This window comes from Mesoplodon mirus, assembly GCF_964341445.2.
Source record: "Mesoplodon mirus genome assembly, chromosome: 4".
NCBI lineage: Eukaryota > Metazoa > Chordata > Mammalia > Artiodactyla > Ziphiidae > Mesoplodon > Mesoplodon mirus.
Genome location: NC_138979.1, coordinates 176,064,688 through 176,090,879, shown reverse-complemented (window position 1 = coordinate 176,090,879; position 26,192 = coordinate 176,064,688). Strand labels below are relative to the sequence as shown.

General features: G+C 56.0%; 1 protein-coding gene across 3 annotated transcripts in view; it reads left to right on the top strand.

Annotated features, from left to right (window-relative positions):
• Positions 1-26,192, top strand: part of CCDC88C (coiled-coil domain containing 88C) — a 127,341-nt gene that overhangs the window by 70,986 nt on the left and 30,163 nt on the right. For all 3 annotated transcript variants that reach the window (XR_014293892.1, XM_082618971.1, XM_082618972.1), the window contains exons 10-19: positions 140-298; positions 7,234-7,380; positions 8,028-8,172; positions 11,661-11,845; positions 16,624-16,761; positions 18,239-19,282; positions 21,766-21,893; positions 22,927-23,068; positions 23,480-23,668; positions 24,820-24,981. Coding sequence is in view for 2 of the 3 variants with exons in the window: in XM_082618971.1 (XP_082475097.1) it covers positions 140-298; positions 7,234-7,380; positions 8,028-8,172; positions 11,661-11,845; positions 16,624-16,761; positions 18,239-19,282; positions 21,766-21,893; positions 22,927-23,068; positions 23,480-23,668; positions 24,820-24,981 (2,439 nt within the window). In the remaining variant the exon portion in view is untranslated. The remainder of the gene's footprint in view (positions 1-139; positions 299-7,233; positions 7,381-8,027; positions 8,173-11,660; positions 11,846-16,623; positions 16,762-18,238; positions 19,283-21,765; positions 21,894-22,926; positions 23,069-23,479; positions 23,669-24,819; positions 24,982-26,192) is intronic.

Genomic DNA, 26,192 nt, shown 5'->3' with positions numbered 1-26,192 from the left:
CCCCACGCGGTGGCCTGCACGTGGAGCCCCTCGGCCACCGAGATGTCCTGGAAACGCTGCGCTTCAGAGACTTGGCCCCCTCTTCCCTCCCCAGAGGGGTGCCCTAAGCTAGGCTCCCCTGTCTCTGCCTGTCTCCCAGAATATCCAGCTGGCGGCTGACGCCCGGTCTGCTCGTGCCTATCGCGACGAGCTCGATGCTCTGAGGGAGAAGGCGAACCGTGTGGAGAGGCTAGAGATGGAGCTGGTGCGCTGCCGGGAGAAGCTGCACGACGTGGACTTCTACAAGGCCCGCATGGAGGTAACGCGCCCAGCCTCCGGGTGGATGCAGGGGAGGGTGTCGGGGCTGAAGCGGGCACAGAGACCAGGATCCAGGTGGGGTCACTGATGCTCTGCCCACCAATCCTGACTGCCTCGCATCAGCTGCAGGTTCCTGGACACTTTTCTGAGAAATGAGGTGTTTTGCCCCCGTTGCCAATCTTGGGGTTTGGAGATGGGTTTAACGAGCAGGGTGAGATCAGGATGTCAGGACGTACTGAGTGGCCTGTTTGACGGTAAGAAATAACCCCCAAGTCTCTTCTCGCCACCTCGGTGGCTTTTGAAGGGGTTGAACGCAGGTCGCGGGGACCCTGTGTTGCCCTCCCCCTGCTCAAGGCCTCCTGCCGAGCTGCCGGCAGGCGTGCGTGGGGACGGCTCTTTGGCCCTGACATGCTCCCCCCCCCCTCCCCGCCCCGGCTGTAGACGGGCCCTGGGGCCCCTGGGCTGGGCGGAGGTGGGATGGGGAAGGCTGTGCTCCAGGGCCCGTGAGTTCCTCAGACCTACTTAAGGAGTGTTTGTTCCCTGAGGAATGTTAGTGGCACATTGGAGTCGGTGCATTGTCCTTGCAGACCACCTGCAGGAGCTATCCGCCCTGCTTAGCCAGAGCCCTGAAGGCAGGGCCTGGGTCCTACCTGACTACTCGGGGAAGAAGAATGAGTTTTTGTCTCTTCTGGAACAAGACAGTGTTAGGTGTGACGGGCAGAGAGAGGAGCGCGGCTGTGCTCTCGAGCCCACTCACGGCTGTGGACAGCCGCCACGCAAGGGCGCTCCTCTGCATACAGGGGGAGTGACAGGCAGCGCAGGTGCCCTCCGCTGGAGCCTGTCCAGTCTCACCGCTGAGAAACAGCTGCCTGTCACAGAAGGAAGAATGCATTAGTGCCACGTGGGAAGAAAGGTAAAGGACGGGGATTCAGGGCGAGGGCGAGGTTAATTTTGGTTAGAATAATATGGAACACAAATTTCCATGTTTTGTTTTTAAACTGGTGGCTTTCATGTGGGTCCTAGTCTAGTTTACATAAGGATTAAAACAGCAAGGAGAGGAAAGCGGCGTGGGCACCCCTAGGTACAGTGGGACTATGTGGGGTGGATGCACGGAGTGGTCCTTGACTCGCTTTTGCAAAGCATGGTCGCACCTCACTGCTGTCAGGGCACGGGGGTTGCTGTCCAGAGGGCCGCGTGGGAGGAGGACAAAGGCAGAAAGATGGCCTGGGAGATTCCTGTTGTCCCATGTTTTGTTATTGTCTGAAATTCCCAACACTGAGGACAGGTGCATTGGTGCCGTGTGCGTCCTGGGTGAAGATAAGGTGGGCCTGTCTCCACTCCTCTCTGGGAGTTATAGCTTCCTGGTCTGTGCTGGCTCTGAAAGAAACAGTAGTCTGAGAGGCAGAGACATAGCAGGGCATGGTCCTAGCTGCCACACCAACTTGGTGGGTGTTGGGCAAGTCTTGTCCCCATCTGTGAAAGGAGGAGTGGTCTGGGCATCTCTGAGACCCTTGTGCCCTGGCGTCTCGTGACACAGGAGCACGTTTCCAATGAGCTTATGCTAGCAAGCCGCTCTCCACAGAGATGGGGGACCCTGGAACCAATCCATGCAGTGATTGCTGTGTTGTTGGCAAGGCAGTCAGGAGCTGGGTTAATGGTCAGTCCTGGGGTGCGGTGCACACACACATCACATTCTTATGCTAGCCCCCCGCAGTGCCCAGGTTCAGGAGGGGAGATGGGCTATGGTTTGGTCTGCCCTGCCCATCCAGCTGGGCCTGGGGAATGGGGCCCCAGCTCGACTTCTGCCCTGGCCAAGCCCCTCTGACCCCAGGCAGAGTCGCTCACCTGCGCTCTGGGGTTCCAGCAGCTCTCCCCACAGAGTGCACTTCGTGAAGTCAGAAACGACGTCTCTGTCATCTTCAGCAGGGGGAGGTGCTCAAGATACATTTGTTGATTTGAGTCCCATGCTTAGGATCCTCAGGATGCTCTCACCTTTCTTTTTTTTTTTTTCACCTTTAATTAAAAAGAAAATCGAACGCTTCCCACTGTCCCCTGACCCTCTCGAGCTACCCCGGTCCCTCTCCGAGCCTGTTTGAAAGGAGGGACCACCAGCTGTGTCCTTCATTGCCTCACCTTCTGACCCAGTCCTCCAGGTCTGCCTCTACCTCTGCTCACCTGAAACCGTGCTTGAGAATCAGGGTCCACGGCTCCTGTGCCAGTGCAGGGGGCACTTCCCAGCCTCCCTCGCCCACCCTCTCTGTGGGCTCGGACACCACCACCCTCCACCGCTCACTCGCCTGGCTTTCCCGAGTCCCGAACTTCATCTTCTTGGGCCCACGCGGGTGGTGGTCACCTTGCTCTGCTTCTGCCATCTGGCCTTTCTCCATGGTGTCTCCTCTGCCTCCTGCCCCCTCTTTAGCTGGCACGTACAGACTGACAGGTCCCACATCTTCACCTCTGGGCTGGGCTTCTCCCGCACCCCAGACCTCAGTCTGTCTCAAGGTCAGCGTGTCCAAATCCAGTGTCCCTCCCTCCCTCCAACCCGCCCATACTGTCTCTAGACTGGACTCACCATCCACCGAGGCAGGTCCTCAAGCCAGAGCCGGCTCGGCCTTGAGTCTTCTTTCTTCTCCACCCCCTGCTGCAGCCCCAGGTGCGCTCCATCCTCCAGAGCCCATCTCCCCACCTCCCAGCCTGTCCCTGGCCGAGGCGGTTGTTTGGAGAGTGAGTCCCAGTGCCCGGCCGGCCTTCTCCATCGTTGCTTGTTTACATTATTCCAGTGCCTGCACGGGGATAACATTATATTTATTCCAGAATGCCTTCCACAGGCATCTGGGTTGGCCGTTCTGCCCCGCCTCTTCTCGTTCACATCCGCCTGGGCTGCTGCCAGAGTGGCCTTTCTAAGAGCTCCTCAGGCCCCTCCCCATTGCTCTTGGGATAAAAGTCCACACTCTACCCCTTCTGACACCCACTCTGGTCCCCGTGGAACTCTCTGCTCCGGCCAAACCGAGTCCCCTTCAGGTCCGCTGGTGCCCCACCCTGAGGCCCCTCGGCCCAGCGCATCTCCCCGACACAGGGAGGGCTGGTGAGGGGTGGGCAGGCCACGCTCTGCGGGCTGCACCCCCAGCCCCGCCTCCCATTCCTTTAGGCCCCGTCTTACCCCCAGGCAGACTCACCGCATGGTGTCGTAATGATGCATCCTCTGTTTCCCACCCACACCGGGAGCTCCTTGAAGACAGGATCTGTGCCTTCCTGACCTTCAGTCTGAGTCCTTGGTGCCCACGTTGTCCAGCTCAGAGGTGGCCAAACTACCATCAGTCCTGGGGCGGTGTCCGACCCACCATCGGCTCTTAGAAATAAAGTGTTACTGGAACACAGCTACGCCTGCTCATCCACACGGCCCATGGCTGCTTCTGAACTGTGCCTGCAGAGCTGAGTAGTCGTGACAGACTTAGGACCCGAGAAGCCAGAAATATTTACTCTCTGGCCCTTTACAGACCCATGATCTGGCCCACAGTAGGTGCAGTGAGGTTTTAAATGAGCATCAATAACTGTGTGTTTATGCAGCTTTTTCCACACACCAGGAACTTAGTGTGTTAAGCTCAAACCGTATCATCACCTTTAAGCCTCCTGGTGGCCTGGTGAGGTTGACCAGCCAGCGTTAGGTCCTCTCATTTTTTCAGATAACAAAACCGAGAATAAATTAATAACTTGCCCAGCATCGCAGTTGGTGAAGAGGTGGACCAAGGTGGCGTTGAAATGCCTCTCTCCACCTCTGGGACCCCAGCCTTGCCAAGAAAGGAGGAAATAAAAGGGGTGGGGTCACGCAGACAAAAGGGGTGCAGGGGAGGGCAGCTGGGGGAGAGGGTGGCGGTGGCCACTGCCTCAGACGCCATGGGGGCTAGAGGGACGCCCGGCCTCTGACAGTTCCTGTCAGCACGTGGACATCACATTGTAAGCTGAGAATGTTGAAATGCAGGGAACTAAGATCGCCTTGAGCAGGGAGACCTCTGTTCCCACTTGGGACTCTGTGGTTCCTAATGACTTTTAAGGAGTTTTGATAAAATTCAGCAACAGAAGAAGTTAGAGCAGGAGTCAGACCTGATGCTTGCTTTATGGTTCAGTCCACCACGCTCCTCGAATCAGAAATTTAAAAGCAGGCTGGTGCTCTGTGAAGCTTAAGGGGCTGCAGCGGAACCAGACGGAGGTTAGCAAGGGGCTTGGGTGCTGCGGTCCCAGGTGCAGTGGGCAGGAGCCCATTGTTTCTTTGGTTCTATCCCACCTCCTGGAGTTCGGTGCTTTTGTTAGCCTGTCGCTTGGTGATGCTCAGTGGGTGCTACCCTGAACAGTGTCTCACGGGGGCGTGACAAGATGGTGATAACGGCAGCCGACCTGCTTACTGGGCCTCAGGCCCCGTGCACGGACTACTTCACGTGCGTTATCGCCTCTGATCCCCACCTCAGCCCTGTTTTCGTGCCCAGCAGAGGACGAGGGATCGGTGGTTGAGAGACATGCGTTTGCTTCAGGCGCCACGGCTGGTAGCGCGCGTGGCGGGCGGGGGACCGGAGCCATCGGCCCACGTTCCCAGTCACTGCTCCTGGTCATCACGTAGACGAGCAGGGGCAGCTCTCGAGCCATTTGGGGACCAGCCGTCAGGCCTGGCCTGTGACTTCCTAAACGTGGCCCCTCAGCTGTTTGCCGGGCTGGGTCAGGCCTTTATAAATAGCCACCTGATTCAGTTGGGGTCAGGTCCTCAGCGGCGGGCTGGCCTCGGGCAGCTGCCCAGAGGCAAGGAGGCGGGCCTCTCCCTGGGGGCCGAGCCCTGGGCTTGCTGCGGGAGCTTGGGCTCACTTCCTTGCAGATCTGGCTTCTCACTGCTGAGGCAGTGAGGTGTGCAAGGCTGGTTATTTCTGTTGCCTAATATATGGTGGAAGTTGATACCACCGGAATGTTGAGATGTTTTTGAACAGTACTGATGGTTAGAAGTCCTCCTACCCAGTGCTATATTCTGCTCCTGGTCACCCTTGTCTGTCTCTGCCTGTTGGAAATCTCTGAGGCCTTCAAGGCCCACCTCGCATGCCACCTGTGATTCCCCCTCATGGCATGATTCAGCTGACAGGTGTTCATTGAACACTTCCGTGAGGCCCACAAGAGAAATGGAATATCCTGCCCCCAGGAGTTCACAGTCTGGGGGAGAAGGACAGGCCAGCTCACTGTTGCCTCACAGCATACCCAGGGTGCTCTGGGAGCCCAAGTACCCGACTCGGCAGGTGGGACAGAGAGAATCTGCCACCACTTCTCAGAGGGGCCAACTCAGGCTGGGCTTTGGAGGTTGAATAGGAGTTGGTCATGAGGATGAAGGGGTGGCCTGTGCTGTGGGAGCTCAGGGCCGGGAGTGCTGGTGTGTAGACCTGTTGGAATGCCAGGTGAGAACAGTGGGGATGGGACGGTGGCCAGAGAGGGGGGACCAGGTCTTTTTCCTGCTTGAAACCCCTCTGTTTCAGCTGTGGCTCACACTGTTACTGATAGCCTGGGCCTCTTATCCACACGAGCCCCTTGAGGATGGGTTGCAGGCAGCTTGAGGGCGATGGAGAGAACCCAGGTCTGGAACTCTCTGGCCCAGGTTCGAGTCCCAGCTTTACCCCTTGCTGGCTTTGTGACTTCGGGCTTATTCCTTAGTTTACCCAAATCAGCCTCTTCCTCTGTAGGAAGACACTGTTCCTACCTCCTCCAAGGGCCATTGTGACAAGTGAGTGGGGCAGGGACAGGGAGTGCCTAGTGCAGGGCCAGCCACATAGCGGACGTCATCTCCAGCAGAGAGAGGACGCCCAGGGAATTTAGAATTTCAACGATTATACCTTCTATGGCTGCCAGGCTTTGATCAGACCTATGTCCGCTGACCGGAAGGCTTGCAGTTTTCCCTCTACCAAGTATCTTGGATTCCGGCCTTTGCAGGGCGACTGAATGGGTGGTGGATAAGCAGAGCTCCCCACCCAGCTCCCAGCGGTTAGAACCCAAAAGCGGGGCAAGCCTTACAACACTGCCCACCGGGAGAAATGGACACATTCCCCTGTGTGCGTGTTCACCAGCTGAAGGCATTCAGGGGAATCTCAGTCCCCCAGAGATGCTGAGTGGTGCTGGAAGGACTCTGGGGAGAGGAGAAACCGAGAAGCCCCTTAACCGGTGGCGGGGGTGTGGAGCAGAGATGAGGTGAAAGATCTGAATCCCTTGTGTGTGCTGGGCTGCATGCACAGGACCAAGAGTTCCTCGGACCCCTTGCCTGCGAGGGACCCTGCAAGGGAACAGCCATTGTATTCTACACCCAGCACGTGCCCGGCACACAGGAGGCCTAGGGACTTATTTATGGGGTTCACAGTCTTAAAGGCTCCCTGTTTCCAGGACATCGCTGAGAACTGTTGTTTTTCCAAGAGTATGTGTGTAAAATGTTCAAATACGAGCTGTGCATTGAATGAAAGCTTGTCTGAATAGCCGTTTTTCCCCCAAGACCCTGATCAGTGGAATGAATGTTGAATTGAGAGCACTAGACTCAGTCCTTGAACCTGGGACAGACTCTTAGCCCCACCCCTTCCTTGTTAAGGAAATGGAGGCTCAGCGAGGTCCCGGATCTGTCAGTGGAGTCCACTTGTCCGACTAGACCAGGTTATAGACGTCACGTGCCTTTGCACTGTGGCCGGCATAGGAAAAGTTACCTTTCCGGATTTAAATATTTTCTTCGGTCGAGAAAGTCCATTTGGCCTGACCCAGTGAAAAAGGTGCAGGTGCTCAAAAGTGGAGACAAAACTCTGACAGCAGCAGCCTTATCCCTGGATTGTTTGTTTTGGTCCAGAGGCCTGGAGGAGCTCTGGTCTCAGAGCCCTGTCGTCCTGAACGAGGTGCCTTTATCTGATGGTGCTCATGTCTGTTTTTGCTGCCCAGGAGCTGAGAGAAGATAATATCATTTTAATTGAAACCAAGGCCATGCTGGAGGAACAGCTGACTGCCGCTCGAGCCCGGGGCGATAAAGTGCACGAGCTGGAGAAAGAGAACCTGCAGCTGAAATCAAAGCTTCACGACCTGGAATTGGTATTGCACACTCTTGTCTCGATCAGATCTGTCTAAACAGATTGGGGAGGTTTCGGGTTGGTGCTGCGCCCCTCTCTGGCTTTTCCGTCGCTGGGTTTGGTGCCACTGCCGACACAGGGACTCGCTGACTGCAGAGCGTAGCTCGCTCCACTCAGCGGGCTCGGGTGGGCACCACTGAACGCCCACAGACGGGTAGGACAGTACTTCTGGGTTGCTTTTCTGTACAGATGAGCTAACGTGCGTGTCTTCTGCAAGAAGGGTCTCTGCCGGCTTTTATGGCGTGGGCTGGGCTGTGATTTGTGAGTTTCTTTACAGGCTTCTCAAGGCACGTTAGGTGCCCTAGAGCCTCGAAGCCACCTGTCACCACGGTACTAGCTCTAAAGCCCTGGGCCGTAAGTCACTTTGTTCAGGCAGCATTCAGTTAGAGACCTCGGCTCTCTTATCACCTCCATTGCCAGTCAAGGTATCTTTCGGTGGCTATAACTCTCACAGCTGGGCCCTGTGTTGGACTCATTTCTGTGCAGGGAAGTGAGCAGGTGCCTGGGGTCCGTTCATCCTCGGGGAATGAGGGTGGATGCACAGGGGCCGGGGCCTGTCCAGAGGAGCCCCCCGGCCACGTTCTCACTCCGTCCTTCTTCCTGCACTAGGACCGGGACACGGACAAGAAGCGAATAGAGGAGCTGCTGGAAGAAAACATGGTCCTCGCGATTGCCCAGAAGCAGAGCATGAACGAATCCGCCCACCTCGGCTGGGAGCTGGAGCAGCTGTCCAAGAACGCAGACCTGTCCGACGGTAGGTAGCGGCCGGCGCCTGGGAGCCAGCCTGGCTGAGGCCGCTTCCTCAGCCAAGGAGCGGAGCCCTCAGCGCTATATCTTCCGTGTCAGGCCATCCATTCACCCCAAGTAAGTAGGATTTCCTTCAAGTGCCATTTGGAACTGTTTCATTACCCTTCTCCCCAAGGAGAACATGAGGGGTCTGGCAGCCTTGATGTCAGGACACGAAACACAAATCAAGTGTTGCCAGGTTTCCCAGTTCCCATATGGACGGTCCCAGGAGCTTCCAGATTACAGCACGCTGACACCGGAGGACATCATAGGCCTGTCTGTGGACGGTTGAAAGCTCTGGATGGCAGGAGACGTCCCCAGTGGTCACTAATCCCCACTAGAAATGTACCCTGGGCATTATTTCCTCCATCCATTTGCATAATTGGGCAAGACAGATGCAGTCTGTTCTCTGTCTCTCTGGGTGGGCGCTGCTAAGAGGCTGCTTCTCACAGGACCCAGGCCTCTTCTTGTCCCTCCTATGCTTGCACCGCTGCCCCTGCGCAGACAGATGGGGTGTCGGCCAGGGGAAAGTGGGTGGGGCAGCAATCAGCACCGCAGCAGGAAGCTTCGGCGCCCAGCAAACAATAAGCCAGTTCCTGTGTTCAGAAATAGCACACGTGCCCCTGGTAGTGTGAGTTATTGTTCACTTAGAGCTGGAGAGAGCGAGGCGGGGCTTTTGGCTGGTTTGGGGGCTGCTTTTTCAGTTCTGATAAACACCCCCCCAAATAATGGCTAGGTCGTCGACTGTAGCTGGAAACGTCTTCTCTTCGAGGGGGTCCCATCAGTTCCAAACAAAACATCAGCTTATTAAACTGCTCATCCGTGAGGGAAGTTAGTCGTATCTGTGCTTCGGTGCCCGCACACTGTGCGGGGGGGCTGAGGGTGGGGTCACCCTGATTCCCGGCTCTGGGAGGAGTACCGGTCCATCGGGGAGGACCACTGCCCCCTGGCGGAGCAGGGAAGTGGTGCAGGCCTCCTGGGACCGTCCCAGACCAAATGAGAGTATTTCTGTTAGAAACCAGGGTGACCTGTGGGGTCAGAAAGCCTCCCCCCTTTAGATGACTACTCAGTATAGTTTGTGGGCCCTTTCAGGTCAGTGAGCATGGTTTATTCTTGGTGTTCCCAACTCCTGGTGCTTAGCTGGGAGCTAATGAACATTGACTTGAATGAAGGCCTGATGCAGGCAGAGCCTGAATATACTTCTGCATGGGTGGTGTGCTGCCTTCTTGATTCAGAAAGACCTGGCTTAAAGTCTTGGCTCCTCCACTGGAGGTTAGCTGGGTGACCTCTTTTAGACCTCAGTTTCCTTATCTGCAAAATGGGGGTAATGAAGCTGCCTCACAGGAGGAGACAGTGAAATGTGATGCCATGCCTGGCCCGTGGCCAACAATAAGGGACAGCTGTTCTTGTTGCCAAGGTCTTAATGAAACACATCCCATCACTCTGGCTGCTTGGGGGTGCTAATGAGCATAGCACTCAGTAGTAAACTGTTGTGTCATAGTAAGTCTTTGAAGCACTGACTTTTTTTTTTTTTTTTTTTTGCTTTATAACAAATTTAATCAGTTATACATATACATATGTTCCCATATCCCCTGCCTTTTGCGTCTCCCTCCCGCCCTCCCTATCCCACCCCTCCAGGCGGTCACAAAGCACCGAGCTGATCTCCCTGTGCTATGCGGTGAAGCACTGACTTTTATGGAAGAAGAAAGGAGGCTTGTGGTCAATGCTGTTGTTTAACTTGTAGGACCTTAGGAGTTAGTCCCCATGAGTACAGAGTTTCAGTTTGGGATGATGAAAAAGTCTGGAGGTGGAGAGTGGTGATGGTCGCACAACAGTGGGAATATAGCTAATGCCACAGAACTGTACACTTTAAAATGGTAAATTTCATGTTAAATATATTTCACCCCGATTAGAAAACGTTCTTTTTTCGTGAATGCTGCCAAGGTACTGTCCCAGTGATCCCAGGCTGAGAATTAGCTGAGTTTTAGTTGAGGTTTGTTTCATTTGTAGCGTAGTTTCATATGTTGCAAGCGTGTGTGCTTATGTGCATCAGCGCTGGGCCTGGGTCAGAGCCGCGGACACTGTCCACCTCCACTGCTTCACTGCCTCTTGTTGCTTGGGGTCTTGAGGACGTTCAAGCTTGTTGGGTCTGAACTGCTATCCTCGGTGGAAGATGAGAACGCAGAGAGGGTGGCACATGCCTTTTAATCCTTGCGATCACCCAGAGGATCTGAACACACACACTTGTTTCTAGCTTGATGTGCTCACTATGGAAGCCATCGTCCGGTATGTACCCCTGCCCCTGGGGTGATGAGTAAGAAGCAGGTCGGGGCGCAGCCCTCTTAGCAGTGTCATAAGGCTCCCAGAGCTGAGTCCGTGGCACTGATGGGACAGGCGGGGACGGAACAACACCAACCACTTCTTTCAAGGACTTTCATACACGTTCCTTTCTCCTCCTGAAAAAGCCCCATGACTTATCTAAAGTCATGCACCTGCTGGTGGCAGGAAGGAGCTAAGAACTCTGATTCGTGACTCTCAGGTCTAGGCCCCCTTCTCCATTTGTATTCGAGCTCTTTGAAAGAAAGCAGAGTAGATAATCTCTCTTTTTCTATCTTTGGCTTATATTTTCATCGCACTTAGAATTTTTAAAGCAGTTTACATGTACCATCTCATATTTTGTCAATGTAATCGTGAAATTACAAAATGAAATCTCTGCCCAAAGGACCTTATTCAGGGATGGCAGGTACTGGGCATACGTGCCCACAGAGCCTTCTGCCACCAGTGGCAGACATAACTAGTCGATTATCGTGCCCCTCCTGCTGAGCCACCCAGACTTCCACTACTCTCAGAGCTGGCACAGAAAATGTCGCCTATTTGCCATCTCTGTTAGGCTCTAAGAGCCTTGAGTTGTGCGGTCGGTCAGCTTGGTTAGCAGCTTGGTAAGAAACAGGTCCCAGGGCCTCCCTGGTGGCGCAGTGGTTGAGAGTCCGCCTGCCGATGCAGGGGATACGGGTTCGTGCCCCGGTCTGGGAGGATCCCATATGCCGCGGAGCGGCTGGGCCCGTGAGCCATGGCCGCTGGGCCTGCGCATCCGGAGCCTGTGCTCCGCAACGGGGGAGGCCACAACAGTGAGAGGCCCGCATACCGCAAAAAAAAAAAAAAAAGAAACAGGTCCCAGCAATTAATACAGTCTTAACTTTTGTATTGGCTTTTTCACTGTAATCTGCTTTCCTCTTACGCTCTGGGCCCAGCTGAGCCAGCAGAGGGACCAAAACTGCCTGAGGGACTTTGAGGCAGTAACAGTGACGGCAGCATGTGCAATGGGGGGCACCCAGCCAACCTATGGGAGCCCTTCCCAGGCCCCTCAAACCTAGGGCATGGGGGCCCGACGGCCCCAGCTCATGGCCGGAAGCAGAGGCTCCTGGATCCTGGGCCTGACTCAACTTTGTGCTTCAGCCTCCAGGAAGTCGTTTGTGTTTGAGCTGAACGAGTGCGCCTCTAGCCGCATCCTGAAGCTGGAGAAGGAGAACCAGAGCCTCCAGAGCACCATCCAGGGGCTGCGGGACGCGTCCCTGGCGCTGGAGGAGAGCAACCTCAGGTGCGGGGAGCTGGAGAAGGAGAATCACCAGCTCAACAAGAAGGTAACCCGGCCTAGGCGGGTGGACACTCCTCCCCCAGCCCGGTCCTCCCTAGAGAGACTAGTCGGTGGCCAGGCAGGGCAGTCATGTCAGTGAGGATGCACCGCTGGGAGAAAAGCAGAAGCCAGTGCAGCCGCAGTTAATTATACAATAATAGAAGAACAAGAGCAAAGGTGAGAGGAGTCAGGAGGCAGCGTGGCTTGTGCCTGCACTGCCTTGAGGGTATGTCTCGGACAGTACTTGACCTCTGTGTGCCTCCTTGTCTTCATCTGTGAAATGGGGTTAGTGGGCTTCCCACCTAATACATGTTGCATGGACTCCATGAGCTAGTGTTTGTAAGGAGTCTGGCACGCGGTAAGGGCTCAGTGAAAAGAAACCAGTGGACTGTGAAAAAGCATAGGATGGGTCACAGGGGAGAGGAGGCAGTGACGTAAGACATACCTGCGTGTGTGGGGAGTAGGGGCCGTCGATGGGCATTTTAGGGCACTGCTGGTGGTAAAACAGGATCAGTGCCCACTCCTTCCTCTCAGTTTATGAGATGGGGAAGAAGAGATGGCTGAACTGTAGTTGCCTTTCAGGACAGCTGCTGGGTCTTCCCAGGAGCACAGGAGAACCCAGACATCTGGGAGAACAGACAGAGGCTTACAGAGCAGTCTTCCTTCTACAGTTAGGAGGACCCCCCCCATTTGCACTGGGGGTTCAGTCTCAGGTGCAGGAAGGGGCCGTTGAGAGGCTAGGGATCGCCTCCAAGTCTTGGTCACTCCAGGTCAGAGGGCCTCAGAACACCTAGGCCACATTGTGCTGGCGCAGTTGCATCGTGGGCTCCAAGCACACCAGCTGCCAGAGTCCAGCTGAGGAAGAGGACACAAGCCCCATTGCTTGCTGACCGCTGTGCAGGCCTGGTGCGATCGGGTGTCCCACCTGCCCTGAGTCCTGCTAGTGCCATTCACTGCTGCACAGGCCGTGGGAGGGGCACGGGCTGCAGGGAGAGACCTGGGCTCTGCTGGTCCCGGCTGTGCTGGTCTCTTATCTCTGTGTGAGGCTTGGGACAGCCCCTCCTTCTGTGAACTGGTCTCTGGAGCCCCCTCATGGGACCTCCCAGGCTTGAGTACTCGCTCTTCTTGTCCCTTTGAAGCATTGTGTGCCATGCAGCCTTTCAGCCGACAAGCATTTTGTCCTGTCTTCGTAGGACAATAGAAAACCCCACCCCATCTCATGCCGTGTCTCTCCGTGTAGAACAGCATGGGGAAGGCAGCTAGACAGTTTAGGTTTTTTAGATTCACATGGCCCTAGCACGGGAAATGTCTTTATAAGTGGCAGTTCAACCTTGGCCAAGATAAAAAAAGAATCAGCCTTTAGAAAGATGAGAACCGTTGACTCCGTGGGTCCTCACGGGTCTGCTGCAGAAAGCCCGCAATGTAATAGCGCTGGCCCAGCTCCCAGCAGCCCTCTGAGATGACCCCTCACGCTTTTCCCCGCCCTCGTGGTTCACTCTGGCCCCTCCTCTGCACAAACAGGATGGCAGTGGGGGCTGCCTGCCCGGCATTACTCCTCAGCCCCCTGTCTCTCGGGCCCCACCCTCCTGCTTCCTCTCGGGGTCACTTCCCTGGTGGGACACCAGCCCTCTCCTGCCACGGTCCTTAGGAGGCATGTCTTGGCATAGACTCCCCAGCAGGAGGGAGGTGCCACAGTTCCCAGGCCCGTCCTGTGTCTGGTGCCGGGATCCCTGGGAGGCGGCCCTCCGCCCGCCAGAGCGCCTCTCCCCAACCTGCTCAGTCTGCCCGCGGCCTGACCAAACCTGTCCTGGCCCAGCAGGCATGGTTCCCCCCAGAGCCCAGCACTGACGGCGCCCCCGACCATTGGATGGGTGGACGCCTCAGCCCCAGCTGGAGGGCTCACTGGACCCTAATCCAGCTCAGTTCACCCCCCTTTCCTTCCTCCAGCCTCAGCCATCCCACCCTCCTCGGCACCTCCCCACGTGGCCTGTCCGGGGCCCAGCTGACACTCCTCAGTCAATCAGTGAACCCCCAGGTCCCGCTGGTGCCAGCCTGGCTCTTAGCACACCCCAAGCATAGCCCAGGCTGCGAGCTTGCTTAGGTCTGAAAAGTCTGTGGAAACCCTAGTTCCCTGAAGTTAATATCCTCCCCTCTAACCCGCAAAACTTCCATGGACCTTAGAGAAGCTGCCTCCTTCCTGCGACGGTGAATCTGCGTTGATGTCCTACGAGTTTATTCCTTAAGCCAAGAAGTTAAGAACCCTTATTTTCAGGGGAAGCGGGCAGCCCTGTGGGGGCCTGTTGCTAGAAGGGAAGAACAGCCTGGGGCTGAGAGGCAGGCCCCCGGCACCCACGTGCTCTGGGACCCGGAGTGGCACCTGCAGCCCAAGCCAGGAGCTTCAGGAGGAAGGACAGGAAACCTCTCAGGGCTGGAAGGCCTGCAGCCAGCCCACATCTCAGCCCAGCAAGTTCACCCCAGGGGCACCGGGGTCCTTCGGGGATGGGCTCTGGTTCCATGGCAAAAAGAACCAGAAAAGGAGAGAGATGGCGTGGGTGTGGGACCCGGGGAGATCGCATCTTTAGACCAGAAGCAACAGCAACGAGAAATGCAAAGGTTGGAATAATGTTCCTTCCTCTGGGAGAGAAGGGGCGGCAGGGATAGGCTGTTAACAGTAAGGTTGGGGGTAAAAGCCAGCAGGCCCCCCTGACTGTGAGTGAGGACTGGGGGGTCGGCCACGGGGGGTGGGTCCCGGCTCTGACCCGTCCTCGAGGCCTCAAGCCAGTCGCTGAGCCCCTCTGGGCCCAGTGTCCTCCTGAGTACTTGGTTAATAATAGCAGCTGCTCGTTGCCTTTAGTCCCCAAGGCCGTCGTCTCAGATGTAGGCTCTGCCATGGGAGGTGATCCCTGGTGCCCTGCCGAGTCCCAGGCCCTGTGCCGGGAAGTGGGGCAGAGATAAGGAAGGATTAGAAATACGTTCCTGCTTTTGAGAACCACTCAGATGTTTGCCGTGTCATAGCGTGTTTTCCTGTCGACCCCAGCTGGGAGGGGCTCCCCAGTCCTGGGGTCCCCGGGTTGGGGCAGGGGGGTTGAGGTGCTGACAACGTAACATGACAGTAGGAGTATGAGCTCGGCCCAGCTCTCCCCGCCGGTAGGGGAAGAAGCTTGCCTGCTGCTTCCTCCTGTGAGGGTTTGAGAGCTCCCAGATCTGTGAGCCAGGAAGGCAGGGTGCCCCTCACCCAAGGACAAGTACGCAGAGTCTGCTTTAGAGCAGCGATCCTGCCGGGAGCTTTGGAAACCTCTCTGCGCAAGGCCCCGGCCCAGATGGGCTGAACTGCAGCAGGCTCAGACCTGCTGCTCACGGGGGTCGTTGGGCATCTCAGGGTCGTGGCCCGAGGTCCAAGATCTTTTCAAAGCTTCGAGAACCATCTGGTCTTTGCAATCTATGTTTTCAGAACAGCCATCCCGAACCAGCACATGAGGATCATTTAGGACCATGTCAAAATGCAGACCGGCTAGTCAGGAGCTCTGTGGGTGGCCGCGCCCAGAGCTCTCGTGGGGGAGGGGCAGCGAACACTGCTGCACCCGCCGCCTGCTGGGCGCTTGCCGAGCACGGCACAGTGACAGAAGCTCTCAGGGATGCTCGCCGCTGGTCCTGCGTCAGTTACAGAAACTTGCTCGTGGTGACGTCATTAGTAGGGAGGGACTGGACTCTGAACTCTGTCCCTGTGACACCAGAGCCATATGCCTCTTTCCCGACTCCAGTCCCCCACGCTGAGGGCTTTGGCGTTGGCGGGAAGGGGACCAGCAGCCTTGAAGCCCTCGCGGTGCAGACACCAGCACGGGCATCGCCTAGGAGCCCAATCTCAGGCCCTGCCCTGGACCTACTGAGTGAGGATCAGGATTTGCCACCTGATCCAGGTGTTAGACGCGATGAAGTAGCTAGTTCATGTTTTAGGAAGGTCGGGCGGGGTGACCCCAGCAGGAGAGCTCGGTGTCAGGGAGGTGATTGGATGGTTGTCCAGGCCAGAGGGAAGGTGGCCCGGCCCTAGCCAGGCAGTGGCGGTAGAGCGGCTTGGGTAGAGAGGGCAGGACTTGGGGACAGAGTTACTGGAGGGTGAAAGAGGAAGGAGGGACATAGCAGAAGACCACTCTGAGCAGCTGGGCGAATAGGAGTGTCACCAAGTGAAGCCCGTAGGACATCCAGTGGTGGTGGCCCCGGGCGTGTGGTCTGACCCTTGGGAAAGCGGACAAGGCCTGAGATGGGAGCAGGGAGCCCGGAGGCACTTGGGCAGATGGCAGTGAGGGTGAGGAGAGGTGGACTGGGAGGAGGCTGACTGGTGGTGCCCGTGAGCTGGAGATGCAAGTCGTGGGTTAGGAGCTGAGGGTCGAGGGGGCAGGGGGGGTCCCTTCAGAGCAACGCCTGGACACTTTCCCCTGAGAAAAGGCCCGTTAAAGTGTTCCGTGGGGCTGTTGAGTTTTGGATTTGTTTTAAAACGTAGTTCACGGGCTTCCCTGGTGGCACGGCGGTCAAGAGTCCGCCTACCGATGCAGGGGACACGGGTTCGTGCCCCGGTCCAGGAAGATCCCACATGCCGCGGAGCGGCTGGGCCCGTGAGCCATGGCCGCTGACCCTGCGTGTCCGGAGCCTGTGCTCCACAACGGGAGAGGCCACGACAGTGAGAGGCCCGCGTACCACAAAAAAAACAAAACAAAACGGCAACAACAAAAATACGTAGTTCACTTCGTGAAGCCAACTGTTGCCCGGCTGGGTCTTTTGGGTCTGCAGATGGAGAAGTTACAGACCCAGCTGGAGAGGGAGAAGCAGAGTAACCAGGATTTGGAGACCCTGAGTGAGGAGCTGATCAAAGAGAAAGAACAGCTGCAGAGTGACATGGAGACCTTGAAGGCTGACAGAGCCCGGCAGGTAGGCACCCCGGGAACAGATGCCTCTCCTGGAACCCCTGCCTGCAGGAGGGAGAGTCCAGGATTTAGCCATTTCCTGGGAATCCATTGGGAAAATGTGTATTACCAGGTACCAAGCCTCGCTGCAGCTCAAGCCAGCAACTCTCAATCAGCTGTGGGGGGCACGTTTGCCCTGCAGGGGACATTGGCGGTACCTGAAGACGATTTTGATTGTCATGACTTGGGGAGGAGAGAGGAGATGCTCTTGGCATGTGGTGGGTGGAGGCCAGGGATGCAGCTAAATGTCCTGCAACACACAGGACCAGCCCCGCGTGACAAAGAATGATCCAGCTCCACACGTCCACAGCGTCACGCTGAGCACCTGAGGTTTGTTAGCCTCACGCCACAAGAAGTCCCGGATAGGAGGCAGTCCAGTGCTGGTGCAAAGGCTCTGTGATGCCGTGCAGGGGCCAGGCCTCTCCTCCCTCTGCCAGTCTTAGCAGTGGCTGCCACACACCCTCAGGGAACGGGAAGAAGAAGGTGGAGGGCAAGGGGCAGAGGGAAACCCTCCCGGGACCTTCTGTGACGTCTTATTGGCCACACCCAACACGTGACCACCGCTACCTGCGACGGAGCCTGGGGTATCCAGTATTTGAGTATTTCAGCCTCTGCTGTAGAGCAGAAATGGGGGGAATGGGATGGTGCCACGTTTGGTGAAAAGACAGGGCTTCTGCCCAGATGTGGCTTACATAGAGGGCAGGACAGGCGACAGTCAAGGCGGTTTCAGACGTGTGCTCTTGAGGGAATAACGCAGAGAACCCTGCTGGATGCAGGTGCTGAGGAGCCCTGGTGCAAGGCTGTCCTGAGGAGCTGCTCACGCCGAGCCCTGGAGAAGGAGGAGGAGCCAGTGATGCTGAAGACCCCTGGGGTGGGGGTGGGGTGTCCAGGGCAGAGGGAGGATCCTGTGCAGGGGCTGCAGGAGGGGAGAGGCGTAAGGGGAGCCCACAGAGGTGGCGGCCACAATAAACGTACCAAGGGAATCCCTATCGTTGTTTTACGTGAGAGGGAGAGAGATGGGGTTTATGTTTCTGAATCATCCTGGCCGCCGTGCTGTCTCCGTGGGGGTCTCCATGCTCTTCACCTTGTGTCCATATTAACCCCTGGGAACGTTAGGACTACTTTTTTTTTTTTTCATTGAAGTATAGTTCAGTTCTGGTGTACAGCAAAGCAACTCGGTGGGGGGGGAGGGTGTGTGTGTGCGCGCGCGTGTGTGTGCGCGCTCTTTTTTCAGATTCTTTTCCATTATAGATGATTACAAGTTATTGGATATAGTTCCCTGTGCTATACAGTAGGACCGTTAGGATGTTTTTTGGGTACATGATGGGATGGTCTTTCAGGGCCTATGCTTTAGTCCCCCAGATTAAATCAGACTTTAGCCCCAACTCACCAAAATACGTTTGTGCAGCAGCCGCTGTCGCTCCCGTCGTGTCTTCCCGCAGATCAGGGACCTTGAACAAGAAAAGGACCATCTCAACCAGACAGTGTGGACGCTGCGGGAGAGGTCGCAGGTCAGCAGCGAGGCCCGCGCGAAGGACATCGAGCAGGAGAGCAAAGCCCCGCAGGGGACGGTGACGGAGGCCAGCAGCCGGCTGAGCAGGCTGGAGCTGGAGCGGGCGCAGGAGAAGGCGGGGCGTGCGGAGGAGCTGCAGCAGGAGCTGCGGCGGTTGGAGGAGGAGAAGGGGAGGCTGGCGCAGAGGGTGAGCTCCCTGCAGGCGGCGGGCGAGCGGGCGGACGCCGTGGAGCGCGAGAGCCGCGGGCTGGTGCTGGAGAACCGGCAGCTGCGCAAGTCCCTGGACGCCCTGCAGAACGTGCAGGTGCAGCTGGCCGGCCTGGAGCTGGACAACAGGCAGCTGGACAAGGAGAACCTGGAGCTGCGCAGGATGGTGGAGGCCATGCGCTTCACGGGCGCCAAGGTGGCCCAGATGGAGCGGGAGAAGCAGGAGCTGGAGCGGGAGAAGCAGGAGCTGAGGACGAGCGTGGAGCTGCTGAAGGCGCTGGGCAAGAAGTCGGAGCGCCTGGAGCTCAGCTACCAGAGCCTGAGCGCCGAGAACCTGCGGCTGCAGCAGAGCCTGGACAGCGGCGGCCAGAAGGCTCAGGCCCTGGAGCGGGAGCTGGGGCAGCTGGAGGCCGAGAACCAGGCCCTGCAGCGCGACCTGGAGGCCCTCCGGCTCGCCAACAGGCAGCTGGAGCGGGCCGGCCAGGACCGGAAGGCGCTGGAGCAGGAGGTGGCCCAGCTGGAGAAAGACAAGAAGCTGCTGGAGAAGGAGGCCCGGCGTCTGTGGCAGCAGGTGGAGCTCAAGGACGCCGTCCTGGACGACAGCTCCGCCAAGCTGTCCGCTGCCGAGAGGGAGAGCCGCGCACTGGACAAGGAGCTGGCCCGCTGCCGGGATGCGGCCGGCAAGCTGAAGGAGCTGGAGAAGGACAACAGGGACCTCACCAAGCAGGTCACCATGCACACGAGGACGCTGACCACCCTGAGGGAGGTGAGGCGGGGGCGGGGGCGGGCGGCCCCTTCGGTGGGGGGTGGGCAGGGTCACCGTGCTGCCTGGCGGGTGCTTCTGCAATAGAGGTGAGACAGGGAGAGGCCTCTGGCATTTGTCCCCTGCTTCTAAACAGAATGAGGCCCAAAAGTATAAAGAAGTGGAAATCACCTGTTATGATCTTACGGCCCAGAGATAACCAGGGCTAATAGTCCAGCTTTGCTTTTTTTTTTTTTTTTTTTTTGCGGTACGCAGGCCTCTCCCTGCCGTGGCCTCTCCCTGCTGTGGCCTCTCCCGTTGCGGAGCACGGGCTCCGGACACGCAGGCTCAGCGGCCATGGCTCACGGGCCCAGCCGCTCCACGGCATGTGGGATCTTCCCGGACCGGGGCACAAACCCGTGTCCCCTGCATCGGCAGGCAGACTCAACCACTGCGCCACCAGGGAAGCCCGTCCAGCATATTTTATTTCTTCTTTCTCCTTGTGCGTTTGTGTATACACACACTTGATACCCTACCTTCTCCATCCTAGACCTGTTCTGTTTCTCTCTATTACTATACTTTTTCTCATTACATTAAATAGGTTTCAAGCCATGATTTCTAATGGCAGTGAGGTATTGATTTTATGGACTTACTGTGATTGCTTTCTGGACATTTAGATTGTTTCTGATTTTTCCCACGATTTTAAATAACACTGGTGGCGCAGTGGTTAAGAATCCGCCTGCCAATGCAGGGGACATAGGTTCTAGCCCTGGTCCGGGAAGATCCCACATGCCACGGAGCGGCTGGGCCCGTGCGCCACAACTGCTGAGCCCACGTGCCTAGAGCCCGTGCTCCACGGCAGGAGAAGCCACCGCAATGAGGAGCTCGCGCACCGCAAAGAAGAGTAGCCCCTGCTCACCGCAACTAGAGAAAGCCCGCGTGCAGCAATGAAGACCCGACACAGCCAAAAATAAATAAATTAATTAATTTTAGAAAAACACTGGACATCCTTGTACACATGCACCTTCGCGAATGTATTTATTTTCTTAGGATATATGCCTAGAAGTGCAATTACAGGATGAAAGGGTACGACTGTTTTACAGTTTCTTGGTAAATGTGTGTCTTACTTTTCCCTGGTAGTTTTTGCACGGCTCACCCGGGCTTTCCTGCAGCGACTTAGGGTGAGTCACTGCTCTAGTAAACGACTCCAGCGTCTGAGTGGCCCATCACCGAAGCCGAGTGTCCACACGTGTGGAAGTTCCATGTGACTGTTCACAGACACCTGGTACCCTCCATAATGTGGCCCGGCTGTCCCACAGTGGAGCCCTCTTCTGGCTCCTCTACCTGCAGCAGGTAGATGAAGAAGAGAAGGACCACACTTCATGGGGCAGAACATGGTCTCACAACCGCACCTGACTGCCAGAGAGCTTGGGAACTGTGTTCCAGCTGTGTGCCGAGGAAGAAAAAGAAATAGACTTGGTGACCACGGAGAGGTCTCCACATTAAAAAAAGATCACTGACTGTCAGTGCAGGCAGATCGGTACGCTTTTGGGGAGAGATGCAAGACACCAACCTGAGCCGTAGCCCCTGCCTCCGTAAGCGTAGGTTAGGTTATGCTGCAGTAACGAATTACCCCAGAATCGCAGGGCTTATCACATCCAAGGCTGGTTTCTCTTTCACAAGAGTCCAGGTGACTCTCTGGAGAGCCTGTCCTCTTTGCTGGGGCTCAGCATCCCAGGCGGCTTTGATCTCACGGCTCCACCATCTCAACGTGGGGTTCGGGCAGTTCCCAAGGCAGGGGAGAGGCAGCTGGAAGATCACACACTGGCCCTTCCACGCTGCAGCCAGGGAGCGACCCTGGGATGTTTGGCAAGCACCACCCTCCGTCACACTGCCGTTCCAGGCCTTGGGGTGTGTGTGGTAGGGGGGGTCCTCGTGTGTGCACGTAGCTGTGACGCTGGGCAAAAAACGGTATAACTACCTGGAGAGCTACAGAGGTGTGGACTAGGGTAAGTGAACTCCTAAATGAGGTCAACATCCACTTTCGGAAAGTAAATCAAAACCAGTGTTTAAAGTAAAATCCTTCTCCTCTTTATACTTTGTTCTGAGTTCTCTGCAATGAGCTAACTAAATAGTTATTGATCCTTTACTCCACGGAAAAGGCAATCACGTTCACAGAATTCAAACCCGCTCCTCAAAGGGCACCATAAGTGATATTTCAGACACCTGTCTAGATGTGTTTGGAGCACGTTCAACCCTTCCTGGACACGCTGCCACGTGGTCTGGTGTCTTGAACTCCGGGGGCTGGGAAGGTGTGTTCATCCATTCCCTTTGGAGGCATCCCTGAGGTTCACCGTCCCCACAGAACCGCCTGCTTGGCCCTCGAGACACCCGAGCTGGCCACGGCTCGAGAGGGTGGTGGCTCAGCCCTGAGACCGGCCTGCGTCAGGCCCTCCTGCCGTTTCTGCTGGGCTCCTTTCCCACGCTCGTCCTCACTGTCCCCACAGGACCTGGTGCAGGAGAAGCTGAAGAGCCAGCAGCTGAGCAGTGAGCTGGACAAGCTGAGCCAGGAACTGGAGAAGCTCGGCCTCCACAAGGAGCTGCTGCTGCAGGATGACAGCAGTGACGGTGACACGTGAGGACCCCTCCCTGGGTGGCTGCGGGCTCCACGTCCCAGCCCCCCCCCCACCCGCCCCCCCCCCGGAGCTCAGTTTACTTTTCACACCCGAGGGCCTGTTGTCACGTGGTGCTTTATATCTCGGGCCTCCTTCCTGGACCTTCCCAAGCAGGAGTGGAAGGAGATTCTTTTGTCCAGAAAAGGCTTCTTAACTTTTTTCTAGTTAGGCTTTTTTCGAGCAGTTTTAACTTCACAATGAGAGTGAGGAGAAGGTGCAGAGATTTCCCGTAGACCCCCTGCCCCGTGATGTGTACCCTCCCCCACCATCAACACACCCCCCACCAGAATGGTGCATGCATTTACGCTCGGTGAACCTACACCAACACCTCATCATCACCCAGAGTCCACGGTCGACATTGGGGTCATTCTCGGTGTTGCATGTTCTGTGGATTTTGGCAAAAAACGTATGATAATCTGTATCCACCCCTATAGCATCATACAGAGTGTTTTCGCTGCCCTAAAAGTCATCTGTGTTCCACCTGTTCGTTCCCCTCTCCCGCCACCAGCCCTTTAATTTTTTTTACAATTTTAACTCTTGCTGCCTTTGCCAGCACTGCAGTTATCTCGCGTTTCAAGGAAATCCAACATCTTGGACTTCAGTTGGACTTCTAACCAACGTGATGTCCTTTAGGTGTGATGAAAAGGCCACGCAGGTTTACCGCTTACCCAGCACTGTGGTCTTGGATGCATTCCTTAACCTTTCTGAGACTCTGTTTCCCCATCTGTAAAATGGCCATAACGATACAGGAAACGGCGCCTGGAAAACCATAGCCGTGATGTTTCATTGACGGTGTCCCAGACATATCTATGCCAACAGCCTGGGGAACAGCTCTGGGTGATGGTTTTTGACTCCTGCAGTTCTTCTGGGCCAAATCTTGCAGCGTGCTGCAGAAACCAGCTTAGTGGAGGAGGGATGTGTTGGCAGCTCGGAGACTGGGAGCTTGTGGGTAGAAGAGGCAGATGAATACTACTGTATATTTGTATTTTTCAGGAAATACAAGATTTTGGAGAGCATAAATGAATCAGCATTCAAAACAGCACTAGCCAGGAAAGAAGAAAAGATTGTGTTCTTAGAAGCACAGATGGAAGAGAAAGCCAGCCTGAATCACCACCTACAGAACGAGCTCCAGGTGGTAAGAGCAGCCCCCTTAGGGTCAGGCCGTGGGTCCTGGCTGTGAGGTCCCTGCCTCACCTTTCCCAGCCCCTCACCTGGGTAGCAGAGGGGTGGCCTGGATGCCCATGCTCTGGAGCAAGTGTCGATGGAGTGGACCCCTGAGGCTCAGGGGAGGGAGAAGACTGGCCGCGCTCACGTGGCTATAAAGTCGGGACTGGGTCCCAGCTGCTGTCCGGCAGTCACCTCTGCAGGGAGGGGGCAACATGCAGGACGGAGGTCCTGTGCCCTCCCCCCAAGAGCAAAGGCAGGAGTCTGGCGGGTCCAGTGCCGGGTGAGGGGTCAGGCATGCGGAGGGGGATGGGTTTGGTGCAGGGCCCCGAGCCCGGCCTCTTCCTGCCCCAAGTCTGCTTTCCCGTTCCCGCACCCGCAGTTGAAGAAGGAGTGTGAGATCCTCAGGAAGAGCCAGGAAGAGGGGAAGCAGGTGCAGAACTCTTTCAAACACCCTGTGGGGCCGTTGGTCGAGGGTCACCCTGGGAAGGAGCTCTGGGGGCCCAGCCCCAAGGAGGCCACGATGGAGCTGCTCCGCGTGAAGGACCGGGCCATCGAGCTGGAGCGCAACGTGAGTGGGGAGAGGCCGTCCCGCCGACAGTCCCGCAGACGGAGCGGGAACTCCCATTACCGGGAAGGACCCAGGGTGTCAGAAGCCGTTGAGATTTATCCAGGTCTCGTTGGCCTCTTCTTGAGTTTCCTGGCGAGTCCCGTTTGCTCCTTGCCACTTGCGGTCCCTTCAACCTTTCTGACTGATGGGGCAGGTCCCCTTTTTCCCCGGGGACTTGCTCTATGCCTCCTGCGCTGGGTCTGGGGCATCTCCACCAGCACTGTTTCCGCAGTGTTCTGTGTTTCGGTGCTCTTCCAGGGGTTGACAGACCACGGTCCGCACCCCGTTTTCATAAATAAGGTTTTATTGGCCCACAGACACACCCTTTGCTTACATATCGTGTGGGGCTGCCTTCCCACGGCGACGGCAGGGGTCATTGGTTGAGGTAGAGACCCTATGGCCGGCAAACCCCCAAATAATATTTGCCGTCTGGCCCTTTACAGAGCAAGTCTGTCCACGCATGTCTAAACCCCTGATCTTGTTTGACGTCTCCCAACAGCCTTATGAAGTAGATAGTGATGATTTTCCTTTGACAGATGAGAAAGGTGAGACGGAGTTTAAGAGACTTGACCCTAAGCCCCATGCTGGTCAGGGAGAGCGCAAGACCACACCCCACGCGTCCGGGCCCAGTCGGTGGCGTATCTTGCTCGGCCTGTATCGGTCTCATGGAGCATGAACCGCCTTCTTCTACCCGCTGTCACCCGAGTGGGGTGAGGCTTTAGGGCTGGCTCTGGCTCCCTGTTCTGTGCGAGAAGTTCACAGACACGCATTCTCGGGGTGGTCAACAGAAAACAGAGAAGAGCACGAAAGACAGAAAGGATGAAGCAGCTTTGGCTCCAGCTCGCCCTTGCCTCACACTCACATGCTCAGGTTCTCTGCAGTCTCTCCATCATGTGTATTCACTTCTATTGTGAAAGCACGTACACAGAAATTTTTTTCCAATTCTGTTGTCCTTCCAAGAGGGAAGATGTTACTTCTCTCATCCGGTGGATTTTGGCTTTGGCCCCCAGAGGGTTCCTAACAACTCTGTACCTGCTAACCAGCCGTCCCTGCGGCTGGTTAGCAGGTACGGAGCCGGTGTCTGATTGGTCTCATGCTTCCCGCTTCCCCAGAACGCTGCTCTGCAGGCTGAGAAGCAGCTGCTCAAGGAACAGCTGCAGCACTTGGAGACCCAGAACACGGCCTTCAGCAGTCAGATCCTGACGCTGCAGAAGCAGAGTGCCTTCCTGCAGGAGCACAACACCACGCTACAGACGCAGACGGCTAAGCTGCAGGTGAGGGCGTGGCTGGGCAGCCCTTGAGGGAGGATGCTCTGTGTCTCCTAGATACTGGCCCCAGCGCTCTGACGACTCCTGATCAGTAAGACAGAGCATGGGAGGGTTTGGTGTTTTGTTTTATTTTTGATAGACTCATTGTAAACCGAGGTTCCTAGCCTCAGGATCTTTGAAGTTGGTTTTCAGTGACTGAACACGGCTGCCCAGGCAAAAAAAAGTTTATTTCCCTGCTTTTCCCTTGCAGTCTTGTCTGTTTCCCAAAATCCGTTTCTTGAGATGCTGTTAGGAATGACTTGGAAAAGAGGTTCTAGGATCAAATAAGTTTGGTTCAACAGAGTTAAGCACATTTCTTCACTGTAGGGCCTGGCAGAGCCTTTTTGAAGCAAATGTGAATTTTTGATCTCTACAAGTGAAGTGGAAGGTGTGAAGTAGCTCCCGGGCTGGTGAGAGCATCCAGCCAAAAGAGTGTTCTGGACCACATATTTTAGGATGTTGGCTTTTATTTACCATTAATAGATTGTGGGAAAGTAAATGATCGTTTATTGCAGTTTCTGAGAAAGGTGTTTTGAAAATATGTAACGTGTGGGTCAGAGACAATCAATAGGAGACTGTCAAAGAGGTTGGGATTTGTTCTGTTAAAACAGGCAAATACAGGCTTCCCTGGTGGTGCAGTGGTTGAAAGTCCGCCTGCCGATGCAGGGGATGTGGGTTCGTGCCCCGGTCCAGGAAGATCCCACGTGCCGCGGAGCGGCTGGGCCCGTGAGCCATGGCCACTGAGCCTGCGCGTCCGGAGCCTGTGCTCCGCAATGGGAGAGGCCACGGCAGTGAGAGGTCCGCATACCAGAAAAAAAACCAAAACAAACAAACAAAAAACAAGCAAATAGGATGTTGGTTTGTATTTTTGTTTGGGTTATTGGTTATGGTTCTCATATCTTTGTCTGGTCTTTATATGAAGGTAATTCTGACCTCAGAATGAGATAGGAAGTGTTCCCTTCTCCTAAATTTCTAATAATTTTGGATGTTGGATGGATGTTCTGTAAGCGTCAGGTTAAGGTTAAGGTAGGTTGTTCAGGTATTTTGTGTCCTCAGTGATGCTCTATCTTTTAAAAATAGGCTTTTAAAAGTATTCAAAGAGGGTATACAAGGAGCTTATTCAGAGAGAGGACCTAATTTGCCCCAAAAGGTCACATCTACGGAGAGGGGCTCAGGAG